This window comes from Eptatretus burgeri, chromosome 4 (genome assembly GCF_056783735.1).
Source record: "Eptatretus burgeri isolate ZD-2024b chromosome 4, Ebu_testis_v1, whole genome shotgun sequence".
NCBI classification, from domain to species: Eukaryota; Metazoa; Chordata; class Myxini; order Myxiniformes; family Myxinidae; genus Eptatretus; species Eptatretus burgeri.
This window is the reverse complement of record NC_140964.1, coordinates 72600978-72617524: the sequence shown is the minus strand read 5'-3', so window position 1 is coordinate 72617524 and position 16547 is coordinate 72600978. Positions and strand designations below refer to the sequence as shown.

Sequence of the window (16547 nt, the reverse complement as noted above, 5' to 3'; positions counted from 1 at the left end):
CCACTCTGCTGCTGAAACGGACTTTCTGAGCCTTAAACCTCAATTTGATTGTGTGAATGTGTTCTTCACTCTGCGGCGATGCCATTTTGCGTATATCCGCAGAAATTAGTGGGAAATTTACTGCAGTTGTATTTTTCACATGAGAACATAAAAATAAAAATTCAATAATGATAGGATGTAATTACCTTCGCATTCTGCGAAAGCTTATGTTTTGGTCGGCGTGTATTTATTTATTTATTTATTTGTAATCTTGTGATTCGTATAACTCAAAAAGTATTAAACCGAATTGCATGAAATTTGGTGGGATGATTGGTTATTAGCCAGGAAACATTCGATTAAATTTTGGGATCGCTCGGGTCAAAGGTCAAGGTCAAGGTCACGAAAAGGTCAAAATCGTCTTTTTACGATAACACGGTCAATTTTTATTCAATTTGCATGTAACTAACGCCAAAATGTTCAGAATTCAACGCCTCATCTTGTGATATGCAATATGACACAATGACGCCCATACTATTGTTACCGGTTAGGGGTCAAAGGTCAGGGGGGTCACGACCTTGAAAATAAAGTATTTTTAAAAACAGGAACTTGTGTGTGCGCTAATACCCCTAAATATAGTATTATACAATGATTGACTTTTGTTGAGGTTGCTACGAGATTACCTTCTCTTATTGAAACATTGTATTCACCGAGCTTGTGAGTGAAGACTCGCCAAAACGACGTGAGTTGATTGTTGTTTAGTCCGTAGCCCCCGAAAGTCGGGGGGGGGGGTCATGACATTATAGATATGTGGATTGTGTCATAAGACCATTCATATGAAACCAGTTCCCCACACTCATACCAAGAACAAAAAAAGTAGTGGCGGCGAAGGTATGCGCTCTATGAGTGCCCGTTCTAGTTCTAAATGAATTAATGTTGAGATAAGTTTACCTTTAATTGTAGAAGGAATATTGTTCCTACATTTTCAGGATTATTGTGCGATTAAATATTGCATTGACTAAAATGCAAATGAAAGCAAAGACAGGTTTAAATTGGAATTATATAGGTACCTATATGCATTCGAGATAGAGAGGTCTGGGAATATTGTCAGGACTTGTAAGTAGGTTGTGTGTGGATGGATCATGGTTTCTGAGGATGCTGCTGTGCAGGCAGGATGGGCTGAATGGCCTCCTCCTCCTGCACCAAAGTTATCCTTGCAGAATGCAAATCAATGAGAACAATAAAATAATGAATTGACGGAAGAAGAAGTCCCCCAAACCCTCGATAGGCAGGTTACATTTTACATTTTCATTGATGTGGTATGGATGATATGAATGGCCAGATAGATCTTTCAGAATCCAATATGAAACCGTTAGTTTCAAGAAAAGGGTAAAACTCAGACATAATGTTCCATTACCGATGCAGTCGAGCACCCAACCGACAGTTCCATCTCCTCCGCAAGACAACACCTGAAAGTCTGCAACATCCTGGAAGAACTTCAATCTGTGGGCAGGGATATGGAAGTGGTTCTTTGCAGTTGATGAAGGCAGAATAAAAAGTGCACCAGAAAAGAAAACTGTTGAAAAAAATACAACTTGTGGCAAAGCTCATTGTTTTATAAACTTAATAAGAAAAGAATGTGGAAAAACACGAAATATACATCCAACGCATGAAAAGGAAAGCCTATCGGGAATCTTACGACGACTACTACTACGACTACATTAATGGCTGCACTTATTCACACCCTCTTGTGAGGTCGGTCAGGGAACATTATCGGCACAACTCTTAACAGATTGGTCGGACATGCCTGAGATTCAACTGGAGCCAATTTGGGCAGGGATTTGTTATTTGTTCAGGGGCGATAACTCACTTACTCTTCGTGAAAGACATAGCCTAACGTCTATCAATGCGATATGTATGTGGGATATTAACATCTATGAAGTAATACTAGCATGCAGAACAGGCTTAACGTCCATTCAAGGGGTGGCACACTGATGCAACAACCTGTTTGTGAAACCCCCATCTGACGGTTTAGTCAGGTCGGGAGTCTAACCCAGACGAGGCAGATTAAAGGTAATGGCACCACCCTGTCAGAAAAGTATACAGAGAATATGTGGAAACAAACTTAAACAAGAAAAAGAGCAATTGGAGATTGCAGACCCTCGCCAGGATTTGTTATTTGTGGTATTTGTGTCGTTTTGTGTGGTGTTTGTGTCGTGTATTTCGTGTGGTGTTTGTGTGCTGGTGTGTTATGTAAATAATAATAGTTATGTTATTATTAAGAGGCATAATTAGAACTGCCACTTTATAACTGCTGGCAGTGATGACCGGGTACCAAGACTTCCCACTTTGATCGGACACTCGACATTTATTGTTATTCAACTGAATTCAGAATGGTATGAAAATAAATTAAATTCAAATCAAATGGAAAACCAAATACTGTAGGTACAGTACTGCATCGGAGTAACCAGAAGTAACCTGCACAAGCAAAAAGCAAAGATGAAGTCATCATGAGGAACCTGGATAGGATTTGCATATCGGCTGCTACTCTTTTCCCCTCAAACCTATTCAGCTGCAGCCAAGTGAGCCTTATTAAAAAAATAATAATAATAATAACCTATAATCAAAAAGCAACTAAATAATTCTGGCTGCCAGACCATGCATCCGATCAGGTTGAAATTTAAAACCTGTATTCCCCATCACTACTGGATCATAATTGTGAAGTTTCACTTTGACAGATGAAGCAGTTAAAGAGAAAGAGTTTGAATACCTCGCAGTAAAAAAAAGAAAAAGAGCACAGTGTGTGTGTGTGTGTGTGTGTGTGTGTGTGTGTGTGTGTGTGTGTGTGTGTGTGTGTGTGTGTGTGTGTGTGTGTGTGTGTGTGTGTGTGTGTGTGTGCGCGTGTGTGTGTGTGTGTCCATATATTTATATATGTATATTAGTACAACTCATCTATTGATAATCTGTGAATATCATACAATTAATCTATTGATAATCTGTTAATATAGTTCAATCCATTTATTGACAATCCATTAATATAGTACAATTCATCTATTGATAATAATCTTTTAATATAGTGCAATCCATCAATTGATAACCTGTTAATATAGTGCAATCTATCAACTGAAAAATTTGTTGATATAGTACAATTAATCAATTGATAATCCGTAAATACAGTGCAATCCATTTATTGAAAATCCTTTAAAACAGTATAATTCATCTCTTGATAATCTGTGATGAAGTACAATTCATCTATTGATAATCTGTTAATATCATGCAATTAATATATTGATAATTATCAATAGATGAATTGCACAACATGAACAGATTATTAATAGATAAATTTTACTATACTAACAGATAATTAAGTATCAATGGATGAATTGCACTATATTAACAGTTTATAATCTGTTAATATAGTGCAATTCATCCATTGATAATTATCTGTTAATATAATAAAATTTATCTATTAATATACAATCTGCTCATATAGTGCAATTCATCTATTGATGATTATCAATTGATGAATTGCACTATATGAACAGATTGTTAATAGATAAATTTTACTATGTTAACAGATTATCAATGGATGAATTGCACGATATTAACAGTTTATAATCTGTTAATATAGTGCAATTCATCCATTGATAATCTGTTAACATCATACAATGAATCTATTGATAATCTGTTTATATCATACAATTAATCTGTTGATCATCTGTTAATATTGTGTAATTAATCTATTGATAATGTTTTAATATAGTACTATTAATCTATTAATAATCTGCTAATATCATACAATTCATCTATTGATAATCTGTTAATACAGTACAATCCATATATTGACAATCTGTTAATAAAGTGCAGTTCATACATTGATTATAATCTGTTAATACAGTGCAATTCATCTATTAATAATCCGTTAATTTAGTACAATTCATCGACTAATAATCCATTATTATAGTAAAATTCATCGGCTGATAAATCGGAAAAATTGGGCAAGATTCCCAACTCTCCCCTCACCCTCCCAAATCCCTCAGCCCTATTTATATGTTCAGAATCCTGATTATCCATAACAGAGAGTTGTCTGGCTGAAGGTCAAGCAGAGAATTTCAAAGAATTTGCAAATGTGGAGTACATTGAACAAAACAATGTAGGATGATGTATACACGTGGGTGCATCTTGCTCAGTCGTATTCAAGATTGTGAATGGTAACGGAAATGTGACTTAATCTGGGCAATTACTATGGAAACACAAGTCAAACTAACCTGGTATGATCACTTGGCCTCACAGGCCATGTTTGTGCATTCCACATCTGCCTGTTCACTGTAACGTTATAACCGGGATGTTAAACCTTCAAACTTTCATCATTTATTCTTTCATAGGCATCGGTACTCGTCTAGAAATAAACTTGCATGAACTAAAGCAGGCCACTTTGCAGGTGCGTTAGCAAAACACAGAGCTCACTCATTAAAAACCTGCCTTTGACTTCACAACGAACCATTTACATGCAAATTTAGCAACGTCTGCCTGGCAAATTCACCCACAATGGTTGGAATTATTCAATGTCTTCACACAGCAGATTATTAGTCTCAGGCACAGCTACCATCAAGTGGGTTTTGCAATTTAAGGCCAATGGCTCTGAAGAGTCGAAAGGGTTCACCATATTTTCCTCTCTCCTTTCACTCAAATATTTTTAAACTCTTCCGATAATTAACTTGATTACGTCCACATTGACCGTTTATTAAATATATGCTGCGAGGAGGTACAATTCTGTAAAATATTTAATTAATTTATTTTGATTGTTCACTTGCCGAAATAAAAGTGGTTTATGTTTAATGGACGTGTGACCTGAGGTGACTCTTCAACATTTGAAAGCCTCAAATTGCTAAAATGTTGTCACATAGTATCATGGGAAGCATTTTTCATTGCAGCCAGAAGCAAACAGGTGGCCAAATAGGTAGCTAACATGTTGCCTACAGGTCACCTGTAGGTAGCCAATAGCTACCAAAGGAGCAATTTTGGTGGCACTTTGCTTCACATTATTCTCAATCAGAAAGCTGAGTTAATGACATATGCTTTTTGACGTTCATCTATCTATAATTCCAGCAATCTGTGTGTGTGCGTGTCTGTCTGTATGTATGTGACCGCCGTTTCTCGACGACCGCCGGTCCGATGTGATTGAAACTTGCCAGGAATATTGCCGGGGCCGCACGGATGTGCCTTTTCAAGGTTTGATATCAATCGGACGAGTGGTTCCCAAGTTACGGCCATTTATCTGTCAACCAATGACAGGACACGGTGCTATGACATCACGAATGACATCACAATTAATGTTTATTTATTATTTTTTATTTTTTTGCACGATTGACGTCACAATTCTTCTTCTTCGTTTGGTGTGACGTCACAATCGACGCCTTTGGACCTGAGTATGTGCCTTTTTAAGGTTTGATATTAATCGGACAAGCGGTTCCCAAGTTACGGCCATTTATCTGTCAACCAATGACAAGACACGGTGCTATGACATCACGAATGATGTCACAATTAATGTTTATTTATTTATTTATTGTTTTTTGCACGATTGACGTCACAATTCTTCTTTTTCTTCGTTTGGTATGATGTCACAATCGACGCTGGGGACCTGAGGATGTGCCTTTTCAAGGTTTGATATCGTTCTTCATCCGTTTCAGCTGTTTCCCAAGTGTTTCCCAAGGGTTTGAAAGCTGTTTTTTCCAAAGGCTTGAATTAATTGTTCAAATTATTAATTAATCCCAAGGTTTGAATTTTCCCAAGGGTTTGAAAAGCTGTTTTTTTTCCCCAAGGTTTGAATTAATTGTTGTGCTTGGTAGACATTTGTGAATACATTTACAGAGAGAGAAGCGAGAGAGGAGGGGGAGAGAGCGGGGAGAGAGGGGGCGAGAGAGGGGGGCAAGAGAGGAGCGAGAGAGGGGAGGGAGAGAGGGGGTGAGAGAGGGGGCGTCACAATTCAAGAGAGGGGGAGAGGGGATGGGGCGAGAGAGGGAGGGAGAGAGGGGTGAGAGAGAGGGGCGTCACAATTCAAGAGAGGGGAGAGAAGAGGAGGCGAGAGAGGGGGACGGGAGAGAGGGGGACGGGAGAGAGGGGGACGGGAGAGAGGGGACGGGAGAGAGGGGGACGGGAGAGAGGGGGACGGGAGAGAGGGGGACGGGAGAGGGGGACGGGAGAGGGGGACGGGAGAGGGGGTGAGAGGAGGGGGAGAGAGGAGGGGCGAGAGAGGAGGGGGGAGAGAGGAGGGAGGAGAGAGAGGGGGGGCGAGAGAGGGGTGTCACAATTCTTCTTCTTCGTTTGATATGACGTCACAATTGACGCTGGGGACCTGAGTATGTTTCCCAGGTGTTTCCCAAGTTATGACCATTTATGATACGGTTGGTCCGAACTAATTGAAACAATGCCCCAATCAAGTCGTCGTTTACGAGAGCGAAGGAATGAAGCTGCACATACTGGCACGCACCTACGGGACCACACCTACGAGCCCGCACTAGTGAGAATAATTTATATATAATGGAGCAAGTGTATGTCCAGCCACTAACCAAGTGACAATATGTTTGTTAATGACATACTGTTTGAATGTCAGTTGCACCATGACTATGTCGATTAATTATTTACTATTGGGATGTACTTTTTCAACTTTTTGAGCCTTTAGACTGCTTAGACCCCATAGACCTGTGAAGACCCTTGAGACACTTTAAACCTTTAGATGCCGTTGGACATTTACATATACCTTTAGATCCTTAATAATAACCCTTTGACCCTTTGGAGCCATAAGACCTCGAAGACCCTATAGACTCCATTAGACCCCTAAAACCTCTTTAGACCCAGTTCGACCCCTTTTTACTTTCAAGACCCTTTCAACACTTTAGACCCTTTCACCCTTAAGATATTTTATACCCTTTCGACCCTTTATACACGTTAGACATTGTTAGACTGCTTGGACCCTTGACCATGTAGAGATTTAGACCTTTATACCACTTAGACCCTTTAGACCGCTGATACATTTACATACTTTGGAGATGAGACCCTTTTAGACCCTTTCGATGCCTTAGACCCTATAAACCAGAACTACGATTGGAATATGTACCCTTTCGACCATTTAGAACCTTTTAGATGCACACCACACAAAAATCTATAGTCTTCTTGCAAAACACAGACTATACTGTTTTTCAGTGAGTAATATTCAAACTCTCCCCACCAAGAGGGTGTGTATTCTGTTGGCAATAAATAAATAAATCATCATCATAATAATAATAACAATAATAATAATAACATATGTAGGAATTAAGCCCCATCATAAGTTTGTCTGTCTCCAGTCTATAGAATGAGCTTGGAAAGCAGGTCAATAGGCTGGTCTTTAACAAAAGGTGCTAAGAGGCACACAGGAAAAGTTCCACCCACACGGTCAATTGAGCTCAAAAGGTCCAGTATAAATAGGATTGTGTTTGTGGTTGTGAATGAGAAATTAAAAAAAAAACACCAAACCTCCTCAGGGCACATCTACATAGAGCATACCCCAAAATGTTGGATGTAAGACTCCTCTCCCTCTCTTCCAAAATTTGCCTTACACATCCCCATTCTCCCTTCCTCTCCAATTACTCCTTTCTCATCTAACTTAACCATTTCTCCTACTTCTTCCCCAAACCATCCCTCCTCCTCACCCTTTCCTTTCACGATTTCTAGTTTTTTTTAAAATCAATTTGTAACCCAATCCCACACCTCTGGTATATGTAACACATAGATACCCCCTTAAAAATTTTTTTTTTAACAGATGACAATGAGAATGGTGAGCAGATGAGCTGTGTGCAATTTCAAAGTACAGTAGTGGGTGCAATGGTTACAGACTCACCCAGGTGATGGGCCACTTTTGCCCAAATTGTACACTTGGTGTGGATTAAGGAGATATTGAAACTTCCGCAGGATTCTTGTGATGTAACACCGCAATCAAAAACAAAACACACCAAAATAAACTGTATTTATCATGTGAAAACGACATTCAAATTATTCAAATTGATCTTTTGCACGAAGGACTTCAGGCAATTCATTTAAATTCACAAGGTTTCATTTTGTACCATTGACTCATCATCAGCAGGTGCTAATAACAACCTCACTTATCAGCTGCAAAGCAGTAATTACAATAATGTATTAGTCAGAGTATTTTGTCATGCTCTGCTTTTTAGTAGTGCATAAGTATTTAGGATCTGCAAACAGCACAGTTTCCCATCCTGTACAAGAAGTGATCAATTAAGCTACATCTGGATCGGTCGGGTTTTTACATATGCATACAGGAAGGTGGGGGACAAAAGGGAGAAAAGGAAAGGGATACATATATTAAATTTATAATGATTATTATTTCATATGCAGCCTGTGGCTGCTGGTTGCATCATTGCTGGGAGCACAGCTGTGCCACTGATGCAGTGACCCCTGTTTACAGTAAGCTGGTACTCACTTTGCTGACCTCGGAAGGATGACAAGCTGAGTCAACCCACTGGGTATTGTGTAACAAACAGCATGAGAGTGGCTACAACTCAAGACCCTAACATCTTACACAAACCAAGTCACAAACTCTGCCATTTTGCATTTGCAAAATATAGAAGTATCTTTGGTTTATCTCTTCATTTGGTTGAATATTCCCTTTAGTGGAGCAGCAGGGGCCAGAAAAGAGGCTTATTTAGTGAGATACCCACACCAGCAGTACCACATTTTCTAATGTGGTTATTATTGACCACCTACTATCCCTGTACATGAAAACCAATGAGGCCAGTCTGGGAAATGGTGGCATTCTGAGAAATAGGTCAATTAAGGTCATTCACCCCTGAATTTGGCAATATTTACTAAAACGGGTATAGTTTATATAATTTTCATGTTACAATACCTTGATATACATAAAACTGATCCTAAGACAATAGGCTATAATATGCAATAACAAAAAGAAAATATGTGGCTGATAATTGAAAGTGCAGAACCAATTTTATTACAAATTTTGCCCCAAAATCCAAATTTTTGCATTTTTCAAATACTTTTAGCATCACTCAGCACATGCATAATAAAAAAGTATCAAATATTAAGCATTAAAAAGTTTCTCTAGGGTCTGCTGCAATTATTCATATATAATATATTCTATTATCTTAAAGGTAAATCATATTTTCATCACATTTTGTCCAAGATGTCTGAAAATACCTGAAAATGGTATTATTCAATACTCATGGCAAATGACCATTAATTTCATCTGAAATGTCTTTGAAATAACATAATGTTGTAAGAAATTATAATTGTTGATGAGTATATCAATAACACACAGGGATAGATCCAGAATTTTAGGAAGGGGTGGGGGAGGGGGTTACACATACCTATGTACTAACACCCCCTTCCCCTTCCTCAATATCACAAAATACATATGCACTAAAAAAAGTGCCACCCCTAAACCCTGAACCAACCCTAAAATAATGCCCCTGACAAAGAATATTGGATTATATAAGATGATCCCATATGCCACAATAATCCTGAGATGACCCCCACATTCCTGAGATGGTCCCCACATGTGGCACTGCTATAAATAGCACTCTCATCAGCCATGAGTTTACAACGTATATGAAATTAGGTCAGTCACACTTGAACAGATGTGATAGACTTCACATACTGCAGCATGTTTTATGTGACACTCTCTTCTCTGTTAAAATGCAAATATGAAAATATTTGTTTCTATTTTTTTTAAATTATGAATAGTCTTGTGATGAAGATATATTACCATGTAGCAAATTTTCTTATGGAAAAACATGTGGTATACTGAATGTTTTGCCTACAGGCTGTTGAGCTGGAGTTAAATAGTATTGTCATGAGAATGTGTCTAAAATGGAAGTCTTTACTGCATAAATTTTATGTAAGGTACATGGTGTTGTGAAAAATAACCCCCCTAAAAGAATAAAGTCCTACGAATAGGGTTTATCCCTAGGTCTAAAATACTTATGAATTTACATTGAATTATTTTCAATTTAGTAGATTAAATAGACTTATTCTGCCAAACTATTGGTGACCAATATTTTTTACACTGGCAGGCAGATTCACATTTTGTCTTAGTGTACTCAAGATTACCGCAACAGCACTGAACAGTCTATTATTACAATATGGATGCAGAATTTGACACTGCTCCCATTGCCAAGAGAGCTCAGGGAGAAGATACCATTGACATTGATAATTGTCTTTTCTGCACAAAATCCTTTTCATCAAAGGAACAGCCAGTCACTCCAGTTCTTAACAAACTACGGTCCTTATTCTCAGCATGCAGACAATGGAATGACTCAGTTAGTCAGAAACTTTTGGCCCATGAATCTGATATAATTTCTGGAACAGTGGTGTTCAGGTATCACAGACAATGCAGATCAACATATGTAAGCCAACATCACATCAGAAGAGCTATTAAAACAGTTGATAACTCTGATGTAGTTTGGATGATGGTGGTAATTCCAGTAGTGGTAATGGTGATGGTGCAAGTGGTGGGTGTGCCAACCGCTTTTCAAGATCCAAGGCATCAGTTGTGAAGTTTGACTGGAAATCTCACTGCTTCATCTGTCGTGATCCTTGCAGCTCAAAGCACCGATTATCTTGGTCCATGGTAGAGTCATCTGTGAAAGATGACCCTGAGCATCCCAACATGTACACCCGAGTTCTTCAAGCTGCAAAGGCTAAGCAAGATGATGACATGATAACCAGATTTCAGGGTGTACCCAATGGTGATCTGGTTGCCATTGAGGCTCGTTACCACAGACAAAAGTCATGCTACATCAACTATGTCAGTGGTCGCTCTATCACTGCAAGTCAGAACAGAAAGCAACAATTTGCTGCACACAGTACATCAGTGAGGAGACTGATCAGTGAGTTTACATCACCCATCATTGAACACAGACAAATATTCTTCCTGAGCACCTTGAGAAAGCGGTTCTTTGAGATCCTTGCTGAAGAGGGAGTGGACCATCCAGGTTTATACACATCCTATAATCTCAAAAGACAACTTATAAAAGAGTGGCCAGATGTTGCATTCATGCCACAACCAGGCAAGTCAGATCTTGTTTGTTCTTCAAAGACAACAGTAGGAGATGCTTTGCAAAAGGCATACGAGATGTCAAAAGTTTTGAGGGAAGTAGCTGAGGATGAAGAGACAAGTTTGAAGGCAGATTTGACATCATCAATGGTCGATGAAAGCATTGTTCACCAGGCTTTGGGGATCCTGAGAAGAGGATTCTACCAGATTCACAAGTTGGATGATGAATACTACTCTTCTGCAGAGATGTCCACTGAAGACAAACAAGAGTTTGTGGATCCCCTCCTTTACACAGCTCTGGGATGGCTCACTGATGAAAATATGCATGCTGAGGCCATTGATATAGCTGACACTGAACCAACACATTCCAAGTGCCTGAATATAGCCTGTGACATTATCACCCTGGTAACATCTGTAGCCTCACCTAAACATCTGGGTCTGGCTGCTCACCTTTACCATCATTATGGCTCCAGACAACTGGTGGATGACATGTACCATATGGGTTATAGTGTGTCCTACACAGAAATTCGGCAGTTTGAAACATCTGCAGCAAACCATGTCTGCAATCAACAAATACCAACTGCATGTGGAGCATACATCCCTCCTGAAATCACTCCAAGGGACAGAGGTGGACAGCTTATTGTTGCTGTGGCTGACAATTGGGACCACAACGAACGGACCACCGATGGAAAGCAAACCACGCACGCTATGACCAGCATCCTTGTCCAGCGCAGCACTGAACGGATTCATACAGAGTCGCCTCACATCCAACGTGCACCAGGTCGTACATTCAACACCACTGATGTCCCAGGTATCTAGAACATACTTCCTAAATTCAACCAAGCATATTAAAATGACATGTCACTTTTTTCAGCTTTCAAATTGAAATAAAGTTTAGTATGTTATATCCACTTGTTTTATTCTAATTAATTATTGTTTAAGGAGGAGACCTATCAACAGTTCTTCCAGACAAGAAACCAACAAAGAGACCAGAACCAAAATTTGAACCACCGGTATCCACTGAGGAAATTATGCTGCAACATAATTCACCAATTGTTGCAAAAGCAAAGGCATCTGAACTAGCCTATGCCCTTGCCAGGAGTGGCCTCTTTCACCAGGAATCCCCTGAACAAGGCACCAGGAATGTTCCTCCATGGGGGCCATTCCATGCAACCATAGAGTCAGAAAGCTCAACGCCAGTCTCTACTGTGGCATTTAACCCAATAATAATGGCCAAACCAACAGATCCTGCTACTGTCTACACTACCCTGAAGAGAGCGAAGGAAGCTGCAAATTCCCTGGGGCAACAGCACATTCCCATCTTCCTTGACATGGGGCTGCTGACCAAAGCCTATTAAATTACATGGGCCCATCCTGATGATTTGGGAAGCGTCATACCATGTGAAGGGGGATGCATTTACTGATGTCAGTCTTCTCAGCTGTTGGCTGCCTCTATGGAGATGCTGGGCTGAAACAGCTTCTTTCTGAATCTGGGGTGTATGCCCCAGGGAGCAAACAGCAGATGTTATCTGGAAAAGACTTTGACAGAGCGCGACATGGTCTTCTACTGGTGGATGAGGCTTTGAACAAAAGATTTCTTCTGCAGTTCAAACGTTGGTGTGAAGAATCAAATCACCTGATCCCACATGAAGTCAACAAAGTGCTCTCAGCCTATTCAGAAGACATCCCAATGTCTGATGTTGTAACACAGCTCACAGAAGTCATCACAGGCAGGCTTGGAGAACTAATTGAGCTCTTTCGGGAGTATGGAAGATCTTGCTCCCCAACTTTCCAGTTTTGGGATGACTTTCTGATGAAAGTGATGTGCCCACTTAAGGTGTTCCTCAGTGCAACCAGAAATGGGCTCTGGTATGAGAACCAAATCATAAAGGCCGAGTTTCTACCTCTCTTGTTTGCAACAAATCGTACGAACTACTCTCGGTACCTCCCTGTGTCACTACTGATGATGTGCAGGCTACCATCTGAGGTGAAGGCAGCATTTGAACAGGGAGAGTTTGTTGCAAAGCTTTCCCAGGGAAGGTTTAATGCTGTCTGGATGGATTACACTCTGGAAGCAACTGAAAATAAATCCCTGAAAGGGACTGGAGGAATTATTGGTATGACACTGCGAGGACCCGCTCTTGCAAGATGGTTTTTTAGCTCGTCCTGTGACAGCACAGTACTCCATGAAGTTCCAGGAAGCCATTCGTTTTATGGGTCAGAAAAGCAAGAACAAGCAGCCTCACCAGCACCATGCAGCAGGGAATGCTGCCCAAAAGAGGTGGAATGCAGATGTCAAGAAGATGACAGTTATGTTTGATGGGGCTTACATTGATCCATTTGAGCTGTCTACAGACTCTTCAGGATACTTGGTCAACTTTGCTACTGGAGCACCACCACCGATTCAGGATAGCATGACAAAAGCCTTGTCCAAGGGAGCAACAATGGCAAAAGCGTTTATTGCTGAGCACTTCATAGTACCTGAAGGAGAAGATATTCCCAAGAAGAGTCTTCATGATCCCATCCCAAGATCAACAATCAAGACTATGGCAAACATGCACCAGAAAGTAAAAGTGAAACACAAGGATGTGACCATTGATGGTGAAGTGATGTATTTGAGGCTTCTTGCGGTCAATGCAAACAAGAAGGTGCCACTGAAGCGAGTCTTATCATTCGAGAACTCTCCAGTGCCCCTGAGCCTTTTCACAGATGATGGCAACATGACAACCTGTGCTAAGTCAGACTTCATGCACAACCTTGAAGAGCTGGTACCTGGAGAGAAAATTACAACAATACAGAGGAGTGATGTTGTTATCTTCGATGGACATGCATCCTTCCAGATGCTGGGAGTTCCAAATACTGTAGAGAACGTGACTTCCAAGAACATCGCACAAATGTTCCTGCCTATATCCTGCACACCAGCAGCACCATTACAGCCAGCAATACCCAAGTCCAGCCAGTGCACATTGTCTTTGACAAATCCACCAAGGATAGCATCAAAGCTCAAACCCGTGCAAGGAGAGGTGAAGGACATGGTCACATCTACCATGTGAAAGGAGATGCACTCATCCCTCAGAACCAGAAGCAGTTTTTGACCCATGGAGAGAACAAGGCAAACTTGGCATGGTACTACACACAGTATATCACAGAAAATGCACCAGAGCTATTGAAGGAAGGACAGACCATTTTTGTCAGTGGTGGTCAAGAAGATCAAGCATCTTCCATTACATGTGAAGGAGTAAAAGAAGTTAGTTCCTTGTGCTCCAACCAAGAAGAAGCAGACACAAGAATCATCCTCCATGCTGTAGCTGCAGCAGATGATGGTGCACAGACTATTGCGGTGTGCAGCCCTGATACTGATGTTCTTGTCCTCTTAGTTCACCATAGACAAGCAATCAAGACCAAAGAGATCTTCTTTTTGACTGGTCATGATGGCAGGCACACACAGCTTACCCGTTATATACCTGTGCACACCATCTATGATACACTCACCACTGAACAGCAGACAATCCTTCTGTCAGTCTACTGCGTGACTGGTTGTGATATGGTAAGCTCTTTTTTCAGCCATGGAAAGCGCACTGCCTTGAGGATAATGATGCAGAAAGCTGACCAGTTCCAGCCTCTTGGTCTGCTAGGATCAGATGAGCAAAACATTTCAAAGGAGATAGAAATGGCAGCCACAAAGTTTGTCGGCTACATGTATGACAAGACAAACTGCATGTCATTGAATGCTCTGAGGTGTCAGAAGACTGGACAGAGGAACATCCAGGGAAAGAAACGACCACCAACAGAAGACGCTTTCAGTCTGCATCTACTTCGCTCTGCTTATCAGCTGTTAATATGGAGACACGCTGCTTACCCTTCTCCAACCTTACCTGATGCAACAGCATATGGCTTCGAACACAGCCCAGGTGGCACTGGTCTCCAGCCTCAAATGATGAGTCAATTGCCAGCTGCTCCAGAGTTGTTAAATGACCTTGTGTGTGACTGTCAACCCAATACCTGTGCAGTGGAGTGTTCTTGCTTGGAGAGTGGCCAACCATGCACAGCAGCATGCACCTGTGAAGCCTTGGTGGATGGAGGGGACAAATCATGTTCAAATCCCTTTACTCTCTCTGCATTTTACAGTGATAATTCAGACTCAGATGCAGACTAGATGTCAACATAATATGTAACAATAATGTTGACAGTTTCCTGGCATTTATCTTAGTAACTGATAATTTTGTTAGAAAGATTGCATTTGATGCCAAAAGTGGAGAGTTTGTACAAACAGCCATTATAGTCCTCAATATTCCTTTGAAATTTATTTTCAACAAAGTACATTGAAAAATTACCATTTAAAAAATATTTATACTATATAACAATTTGTACCCCCCCCCCCCCATTTACACAAATCCTGGATCCATCCTTGTGTGTTGTTGATATACTCATCAACAAATAAAATTCCTTGCGACAATATAATCTTTGAAACAAAATTTTCTCTTAATAAATATGAAATTAATCAAGTTAATGGTCATATGCCATGAGTACTGAATAATACCATTTTCAAGTATTTTCAGGCATCTTGGACAAAATGTGATGAAAATGTGATCTACACTTAAGATAATATTATGTATTATATATGAATAATTGCAGCAGACTCTAGAGAAACTTTTTAATGCTTAATATTTGATACTTTTATGTTATGCATGTGATGAGTGATGCTAAAAGTATATGAAAAATATGAAAATTTGGATTTTTGGGGCAAAATTTGTAATAAAATTGGTTCTGTACTAACTATTTTCAGCCACATGTTCTTTTTTGTTATTGCATGTTATAGCCTATTGTCTTAGGATCAGTCTGATGTATATCAAGGTATTGTAACATGAAAATTATAAAAAAAAACTATAGCCGTTTTAGTAAATATTGCCAAATTCAGGGGTCAACTACCTTACTTGATCTATTTCTCAGAATGCCACCATTCCCCAGACTGGCATCATTGGTTTTCATGTACAGGGATAGTAGGTGGTCAATAATAACCACATTAGAAAATGTGGTACTGCAGGTGTGGGTATCTCCCTCTTTTGGTGGCCCCTGCTGCTCCACTACTTCTTTCGCATACATTTATAATCATGTAAATTACAACAGGTTTAGTTTATCATAAATTTATAGACTTTCCTGTTTTGTCAGTCTGGTGGTTTCACTCGAGCTTTGAATTGCACAATGCTGGTGTTGACCTGTCCATTGTCTTTCAATGTTATTTCATTATATTTTTCAGGCTCTGAAACCAAAGCCATAGGTTGGCCTGATATATGGTGCATAACTGTACTGTCCCTGCAGTTCTCAATATTATTTTGCCAGAATTATTTAATTAGCCCACTCACGAAGCACAAAGCGGGGTTAAGCAATTGATTCACTCGGTCTGTCTCTCTGTCTAAAGACATCAGTCTACAATGGAGGATCTACTTAATTTCAATTGAATTATATATTTTAAACACTGTAAACATGAATCAAAATATGAATC

The 16547-nt window shown here is 39.9% G+C and overlaps 1 protein-coding gene across 4 annotated transcripts in view; it reads right to left on the bottom strand.

Moving 5' to 3' along the window:
• The window catches only part of LOC147028329 (diacylglycerol kinase beta-like), a 315192-nt gene that overhangs the window by 99822 nt on the left and 198823 nt on the right, over positions 1 to 16547 (bottom strand). For all 4 annotated transcript variants that reach the window (XM_085878634.1, XM_085878633.1, XM_085878631.1 and 1 more), the window contains 2 exons: positions 7856 to 7930; positions 1394 to 1479 (listed from right to left, as the gene is read on the bottom strand). In XM_085878634.1, coding sequence (XP_085734760.1) covers positions 1394 to 1479; positions 7856 to 7930 — 161 coding nt within the window. The remainder of the gene's footprint in view (positions 1 to 1393; positions 1480 to 7855; positions 7931 to 16547) is intronic.